This window comes from Protopterus annectens, chromosome 1.part0 (assembly GCF_019279795.1).
Source record: "Protopterus annectens isolate FY-2018-M chromosome 1.part0, PAN1.0, whole genome shotgun sequence".
Taxonomy (NCBI): domain Eukaryota; kingdom Metazoa; phylum Chordata; order Ceratodontiformes; family Protopteridae; genus Protopterus; species Protopterus annectens.
Window position 1 is genome coordinate 71,002,030 of NC_056725.1, and position 9,082 is coordinate 71,011,111.

At 34.9% G+C, this 9,082-nt stretch overlaps 1 protein-coding gene across 1 annotated transcript in view; it reads left to right on the forward strand.

Moving 5' to 3' along the window:
- LOC122812190 (protein phosphatase 1A-like) overlaps positions 1–3,792 on the forward strand; it is a 256,516-nt gene extending 252,724 nt beyond the window's left edge. The window contains exon 5 of the mRNA XM_044084554.1: positions 2,520–3,792. Within this exon, the coding sequence (XP_043940489.1) occupies positions 2,520–2,549 (30 nt within the window). The 3' untranslated portion in view covers positions 2,550–3,792. The remainder of the gene's footprint in view (positions 1–2,519) is intronic.
- Positions 3,793–9,082: the final 5,290 nt, after the last annotated feature.

Sequence of the window (9,082 nt, forward strand, 5' to 3'; positions counted from 1 at the left end):
GTTTTTTATATATTGAGGATGAAGATTCTGACAATATGAATGGGATTTATTAATTGCACATGTAGTTTTCTAAAATGTAGAAACCCTCCCTTTTGCCAGCTGCAGTATATGTCTTTCACTGCTATTCCTTTACAATCCTCTGAAAGGCAGCTAATCATCCTAGTGAAATAGACTTTTTTTCATGCTTAGTTCTGTTAAAGATTAAAAATTAAAAGAAACGTGCAGCTGCCCATACCACAGTTACTAGACCCCAAAAATAAAGCAAACTGACCTCCAGGTCTATATTAATACTTTAATTGGTTGTACTGGCACATAATATATCGGGCTTAGACCACTTATCCTACCACCACCACAAAAAAAAAAAACTATTATAAAGCAGTGTTTTTGTTTGGGGTAAGCCCCCATACCCTGCAGCCCTACATTTCTAAATATGCTAACTCTGATAGTACACAACAGTGAGGGAAAGAAGAAAATTCCTTTTCTTACCAGTTAAACTATCTTGCTCAATAACATGGTCTAACCATAATTTAACATGCATCAATCAAAACATGAGAATTAAACAAGAAACATTTTTGCAAGGAAAAAACTTGTTTGCACCCGCACACTCTTGCATCTCTAAATATATCAGTTCTGAAATTCTGCAACAGTGGCTGGAAATAGGAAACTTCCTTATTTCCACTGTTTCCCACTCTTGGTATGTAATACAATGTAGCTCCAATGAATCAGGTATTTTACATACTCTTAAAAAACAAAACATGGCTGACACGGTTAAGGGCTTCCACGATGTAAAGGACTCCCATGCTACCAACAAACTCTTATGTCAGTAGAGTAAATAAATTGGACTATCAGCATACCCCCCTGCCCCCCCCCCCCCAATATTCTATATAGAGACCTTCTTTCCTCCTTAGTGGTGACAATGTTGGTGCAGGTTCTTCTGAGGATTCTTGGATGAAGTATACTACACATAGGGGATGAAGGGCTTGCTGGAGCTTTATCACCCAGATTTCTTCTGAAAAAAGACATTTCCCCTCTCACTAAATAAACACCTCATGAGGAAGTGCATGAAAGCACAGGTGAGTATTTCAGGCTATAAATACTGACAGTACACTCTCATAGCTAATGCAGTTTCCAGTAACAAACTCCAGCTTACTGATATAGCTGTTTGTATATACTGTCTCCTAAACATAACAGGCCTTACTTTATGAATGGTGATTAAAAAAAGTTCTTCTGTTGCATCCCAACAGGTGACTTGTTTAGACATTGTATTTCAAAATGTTTGGATATAGTGGGATATTAATATGTATTTTCACATGCTACATGTCCTCTCACTAATATTTCCTTGTTTTGTAAGCCATAAATATTTAATTAGCCATTGTTACTGTATTCCCGCTATAGTGTGATCATGCATCACTCATAAATGTATTTGAATTTGTTACTGGAAATCTTTATTGATCAGACTCCCACCTGGAATTGAATCTCAACTAAAACAAAACTCTGCCTATATTGAAAGACTTTAAAACACTGTGAAATCACCTTAATAAAGAAAGCACAAATGTAGGAACCATGGCTAATAATAATTGAGTTGTATAGTTTCTGATAACATTGCTATAATAGACCACTGTAATGTAGTCCAATCAACAGCTGAATACTATTTAAACATAGAGTATATAGGATAGCATTAAATCATTGTATGTATATGTCACCTTTACTTCTTCCAAACCCTTTTATTACTTATATTTATTACCTACTGTACCTTATTACATTTGTTGTGTATGTATTATTGAACCAAATTTTATTTTCGGTTTAATGCATCATGTTCTGCTTAATCTGAGTAGGGTCATGGCTGAAAAAAGATCAGTAGACCAACTGACATGTGGTAAACAAATTATAAATAAATAAAATGTCCTGCCTCTCACCACTGCTACATTTAGAATTCACATTCAGTCCTGTAGCCCACCGACAAGATTCACCCTGTGTACTTTCATTTGTGTTATGTGAGAATGTATTAAAGATGATCATACCACATGTTTATGATGACAGGAATATGAGAAAGACCTTTCACAAAACTCATGATATACCTTACATTAGCATTGAAAGCATACGATACAGTATGAGTGGACTGCGGAAATGATACTCCATGACTTCACTGTATGTCTTCACTTATCATTACATAACTACATTACTACTTCACCATGTGACTACAGTACTACTACACCATGTGACTACAGTACTACTTCACTCATCTGTCTGTCACTACATGATGACAAGACATAGTCTTATCATTAAGAGTTAATGCCTTAGTGATCTAAAGAGTTAAAGTGCAGTAAAGTGCACTTGAGGTGTGTGTATGTGTGTGTGCATACATGTGTGTGTACATGATTATGTGTGTATGTTTGTATTATGTGCATGATCCAGTGTTGTGACTTAATATCAAGACATGTTAGAAGTATTACTGCACACATATTGCATTTATTGCACATTCTATTGTATTAATACTGCTTAATACCTCTAACTTTCAGAAGTCATTCAACTCCGAAGATGGTTTCTAATGAGGTGTTCCTTACGAAGATGTCTCCCCGAATATCAAAGCAGTTCAGTGCTTCCTTCCTGCTTTACTAAAGAGAAACCAGCTCATGCCAAGTCTTCATGAATTATATGAATCAACAGTCTTTCAAATGTAAATCAAATTCATTGACAGGTCTACAACAGAAGGGTTGCTTCTCAAGGTCACTGAAAATGACTTTATGCCTGAATATCACACTGAGCTTAGAGTTAGAGTACAATGGCACGAATCTTGGGATTTGGACTTCAAACACCATTAGAACCAGTCACTGTATGTTCTGTGTGTAGTTATAAGCCTCACTTTATTGTATGATTGTTTTATTGTTTTCTATCAACCGTGCATCTTGCATTTTTTTGGAGGGGAGTTGCACATTGTCTAATGACCCGAGAGCATATTAAGATTGAGTTGTTTGAGAAACTCCCTTTGAAATGATCACACATTTGTCTCAGAGTTTGTACATGATCTGCATTTGTTTAATATATTATTTATTGCACCTCTGATTGAAGACATTTTAGTTGGCAACTGGCTTTCATAAGCTTCCATTGTTTACAACTCATTAGGTGACACCATCATGTTATCCCTGCACAGAATTCCTTATGATAAGGCACTTGCTTACAAAGATCAACTTTATCACTACAGAGGTATCTGCAAAGTTTCCTATAAACTTACAAAGTATTGTCTGTGGGAGGTAATTTTACTGTAGCTTAAGAGACCAGATATAGAGATTACATTTTATATAGTATATTTTTATTGCATATTTATTAGGTTACTGCATGTGATAAATAATGTATAGACTCATCACTTATATTACTATTGTGAAAACATATTCATCACAGACTTATACTGCAATAAAAAAGACTTCAGGTGACAAGATATTAGAGTGGTTCAGTGTCTCATTTAAGTATTTTGTTTTTCTTTTGTAGTAGCATATTGGGTACTTAAATACATCTAAGTAGTTTGGTTTTCTGATATGCAATAGTCATGTTACTCACATTCATTAAAATGTAATCTATGTTGAGGATTAATATAAGACCAAAGGAATGATATTACTATCTGATAATGATTGATAAGGCACGTTATTCGACAATCATTAATTATCATATAGCTTAATCTGATTTACACTCTGCTATGTAGCATAACTGGAAATGCTTTAAAAATGTATGTATGTTTAGTTGCATGATTTTTGGTTAATAAACAACCATCTAAAATAAACATCAGCTACTGTCTAAAACTCATCTGCAGTCAAATGAAATATTTTATTTGATATATCCTTACCATTGGCACAACTGTTTAGATTAAAGATAAGTAAACAATTAAAGTAAAACAAAACAAAAAAAAAACACACAGACATCCTGGAATGCATCATGTACAATGACAAATTATCTCAAGCAAATAGAAGTATGCACTGAAGCCAGGCATTTTTAACAGCTGTGAAATTAAAAACATGACCATTTGTTGATCATGATTTATTTCCTACATTGTACAAAAGCTTCACTGATGTCATGAAGTGTAAATGTATACCAAGTGGCAAAAATGGTATCAAATTTTATCAGAAATGAAATGCATAAAAGCAGAAGACACTAACCACATTTTAGAACTAGCATCTTTGCGAGACAGTTGAATGACGCATTGAGCACATGGCAAATGGTCAACACCCATAAGATTTTGATTTCTGCTGCTGCACCTCACTATGATTCTGCTAGTTAAGGGAAGTGGTACGCATTTCTTTAGAAAGTGAGTACACATTAATTATTAGATGAGCTTTTGATGCAATGATCTTAGAACCTAGTGTTGCCAGTAGAGGTTTTGCCAAGGTCAAAACTGTGTTAAATTTTTACTAGTGAAAGAACAGCGATTTCAGAGGAAAAGCAGGAGAATTAAAAAAATTAATGGGAGAAAAAAACACTGTAGAAAATGCACAATAATCAATCTTAGCCTTCTCTTTTGGATGATTCTATCCATTATCAATAATGGTCCATAAACATAAACAGGTCCCACTTCCTAAAAGACTCCTAGGTTTTATCTTTTGACACACTACTGCTAGTCCTTACATATTGATCACATGGTATGTTAAAATGTTTTTTCAACATCAGACCTGATCTACTGTTTTAGCCTGGCTCTGTGGCATAGAAGACAAAACTCTGACTATGGCCCAGATGGCCCGAGGTTTCCAGCTGTATAATCAATGGAGGAGCCAGGCAGGGGTAAATTGGAATGAGTGATTGAAGTCAGTGCTCCAATCTTGGGTGGATGGGGGATGGAGGGAAACAGTTAGGTCTGCTATTTCAACATGGACGCTGGATGTATTACTAACATGGGCAGACAGACCGGCATGGTGGCAGCAACAGGGTCGTGACAAGGGAGTGCCATAACTCGGCATGCACAGTAGCATACATGTATAAAGGTTGGCATATTGAGCCAAGTGCTGAGTGGATCGAGAGTTCAGATCCATCCCCAAAAAATGATGGCTGTCTGAATGGTGACCTCCATTGATCGGCTTTTGCCTTTAGGAAGGAGTTAGTGAACAAATTCTCTTTTGCCATGCTCAGGATAAAAAAGTTCTCTATCCACATGAGTGAGAATAAACACATCACAAAAAGTAAAATGAGTGATTTTAACAGCTTTTACAAAATATAATACCTTGCAGTGTAACATTACTGTTGGTGTCACTTTTTAAGAACCTGCATATATTTATTTAATTTCATATGTACACATTATTGACAAGGTTAGCACCACTATGCCAACACCTTCTTTCCAGGGGCACTTTTGGATTATGCTTGGCCTGTGGAGTAGCTAGTTTTAAAGATGTGCCCCTGCAAAAGGGGCTGTTATGAGCAGTAAAAAAATTATATATGCAGAAATGGTAGAACAAAGGAAACAACAATGCTGTAACTGAAGCTGAAAGAACATAAAGACTATTGCAAGAATAAAAGAAGCAGAAGAGAGGACTAGTGGTAAGAGTCGGTAAGAATCAAAACAAAGAACAGTGACATTTTAAAAGGTATGAAATTATGGACACTATTATTTTGCCTTTGGAGTTTGAAGTACAAGAAATAAGGACATTAATACTTGCAGGAACAGAAGACATTTGTGAGTTACTTTTAAAAATTTTACTCTAGTTGAAAAAATTATGAATGAAGTAGAGAAAAAGAGCTTATTTCCACTATGGACTGTGTATTTTTCAGAACTTTGGACTGCAGTTAAAGAAGAAAATAAATGTGCAGTCCAAAATATTTCACATAGAGGAACTTGAGTTAAGGACTTTTCTGTCTGTTTGTAGTATATAGTTTCATAGTTTCATAGTATAGTACTAGGCTATCTGCCCTGGGGCATTTATAAGCCTAGATACAAACACTGGAGGAAACAGAGCACTCTCAACGAGGTAGCTAGTGTTAGCAAACTTTTATTAAATAAAGGCTGAAGTGCGGTTAATAACATGCACTTTTCGGCAAATTTATATTAAGCTTCTTCAGAGCAAAAAACAGTGAAACACACAATGACTTTTGTATTTAAGCACCCAACAATTAACACATTTACAATCAATTAACTGTAATCATTCAATAAAATACACCTGTGAGACTCATAGTGAGCTACTAACAAAAAAGTCCGGTCCAGTCTGTTAAAATAAAGGCTGGACTTGAACCTTCACAGGTGTTGTGCTTAAACTACAGGACACCAACAATAAAAACACTGTAAAAATGTTAAAAGGAATTAAAACAGATTAAAAGTAAGGTATAAGGACATCCATTTAGTCCATGGTGTTACTTATGTTCAAGTAACAATTGTCATACCTATTTGTACCAGTAGAGGACATGCCTCTGTCGTAAAATTGTTAGTTCTCAAGTGCTACAATCGGACTGAGTTTTTTAAAAAATATATCTATCTGGAGGATATACATGAAATAAATGTGCAAATATGCAAAAATTATGCAAAAATTAAATGTAAGTCTTAACCTGGTTATTCCTGACTAAGTTATTAACTCATCCCTTTATAATAACTCGTGAGCAAGAAGGAACTGAGTTAGCGTTTTGTTAACGTGAAAACCGTGAGCTTTCTTGTTCCTTTCACCTCTGTGTACGTGCCCACTATAGATGACAAGTGGTGTTAAATTGAACAACCCCACTATATAGTAGAGTTGTGCATAATAAAACTGAGACGAGCACAAGTTGACAGCCGATGTTTGGAAATGTAAGAGTAAGAAACCAGTGTTTGAAAAGTAGTGGTGGGAGAAATTAATAGATTAATGTGGAACATAGTTTGTTGTTGGATTCCTATAGTTCCATTTAAGTAAGGGGTACAAGGAGTGCAAGACAGGGTGTGCAGGGGTTGAAAATTAGTAAGTGTAAGTGGCAAGCGCAAATGAGGAATACTGAGTGAGTGACAGTCCTACGTGATGGTAGGAGTAAACAGTATTAGACACAATTTTAATGGCCGTTTTAGTAATGCTACAGGCCAAAGGCTAAATAGTAGGTCAGAAAGAGAAGTAGTGTGATTCTAAGTTCCTGACCATGATGATCGCTGTGTCTATTACTGTCTTTCTAAGTTCTTTAGCCTCAGTATACATTGGATAGAACACATTTCATTAATGCCTGGTCTCTGATTGGCATTCACCCTAAGTTGCCAGATAAGCTCTTTCCTTTCAAGTTTGAGAGAGTCATGACATTTGTAAGCCTAGCCATAGTGATGTGGCTTTTGCCACCCCATGAAATGGTACAAAAATGTACAGAATAAATCTAGAATACTGTGCCTCTGTCTAATAGTGACACAATGAAGGTCCCCTTATATAATAGAATTAGTTTACTGTGCCCCTGTCTAGCAGTGACCCAGATGTGACCCCTGGGGTAAATTTTCGATCTCCCATCCACTCATCAAGATTTCTCTTGAAGAGAGTTAGTGAGGGGCTCTGCCTAATACGAATTGGGATCCTGTTCCAAAGCATGGGGGTTTATCTTTATTTTGTTGAAAGCCATATGTGCGAAGTGCAAAACATCGTAAGTACGGCTGCAAAGAACCACAATGCCGATTCACCATGTGTCTGAATGGCAAATAAACAAATGCTTTTTTCCCATTCAAACACATGGATCAAATTTCGGAAATGGTTTTCCAGCAAACCATTTTCGACATTTGATCCTTCAATGTTGTCCTTATTTCGGCATTATGGTTCGCGGAAATGACCGTTCGCATAACTGCAATTCAGTTATTCAAAGGTAAACCATATATATATATATATATATATATATATATATATATATATATATATATATATATATATATATATATATATATATATATATATATATATATATGAAAATGACCTTAGTAATACTTATTTACATTTTAAAAGTTTACACCGTCTTTCACTAAGGAAGGTTTTAATTAAGAGACAATTCATTCAACTTGCCCAAATGGTTTCTAAACAGGAGATGCTTGATCAGGAATGAAAAATATTGCAAGAAATTTTTATTCTGAGGGGTTATTCCAAATATATGGTTGAAAATATTAGTAATGTGATTTTTGAAAATGGAGAATTTTTTATAAACTCATTCTAGGGATAGGGTTAATTAACCCACAAAAACCTAAACAATCTAACACAGATACTTCAGACAACAAGAAACTTAGTGAAAAAGTATTGCTTTTGAGTGCAATTCAAACACTCAGATAATTAAAAATGTTATTATGAAGAATTGGGATATTTTAAAATCTAATGAGGGGGTATATGTTGGTAGATGAAAGACAAACATTTTGGGGCAAACCTCAGAAGTTTTTTTTTTTAATAACAAAGTAGTAGTATAAACTCCACTGAATAATATGGGACCAAGAAGTGTGGACATTTTACACAGTGTAAATATATCCTTACAGACGAGTCTTTCACCTTAGAAAACTACACTATAATAAGATTGATTTATATCCTGGTAATTGCAACACCATGGAGGTACATTGGATATAAAAAGTTTACACACCTCTGTTAAAATGCCAGGTTTTTGTGATATAAAAAAACAAGACCACAATAAATCATTTCAAAACTTTTCCCACCTTTAATGTGACCTATAACCTGTACAATTCAACTGAAAAACAAACAAATCTGTTAGGGGAAAAATATAAAAAATAAAAAAGTACAATAAACTAGTTGCATAAGTATGCACACCCTTTAACTAATACTTTGTTGAAGCACCTTTTGATTTAATTACAGTGTGGTGAATGGGGAGAGACAGATGAAGGCTGCCAGCCTAGTCAAATAGAATTTAATACATAGTTTTATCATTTGTATAAATAAATGTAAAATACAGGCGTGCATTTTTACATGAAAGAAAAACACCGTAAAATGTGAACTTCAAGATTGTTACAACATTGCCCCTTGCTGTAAAGAAAAACTAAGTCAAGACTTTCAAATGTGTCTTTTGAAATTGAAATGATTTTGATGACATTCCTTGATCTTTAAAGTTGGTTCCGGTCAGGCTGGCTGTAGACATTCTGTCTATTGTGCTAACTAAGGACTAATTGCTAGAGTTTATATGTGAA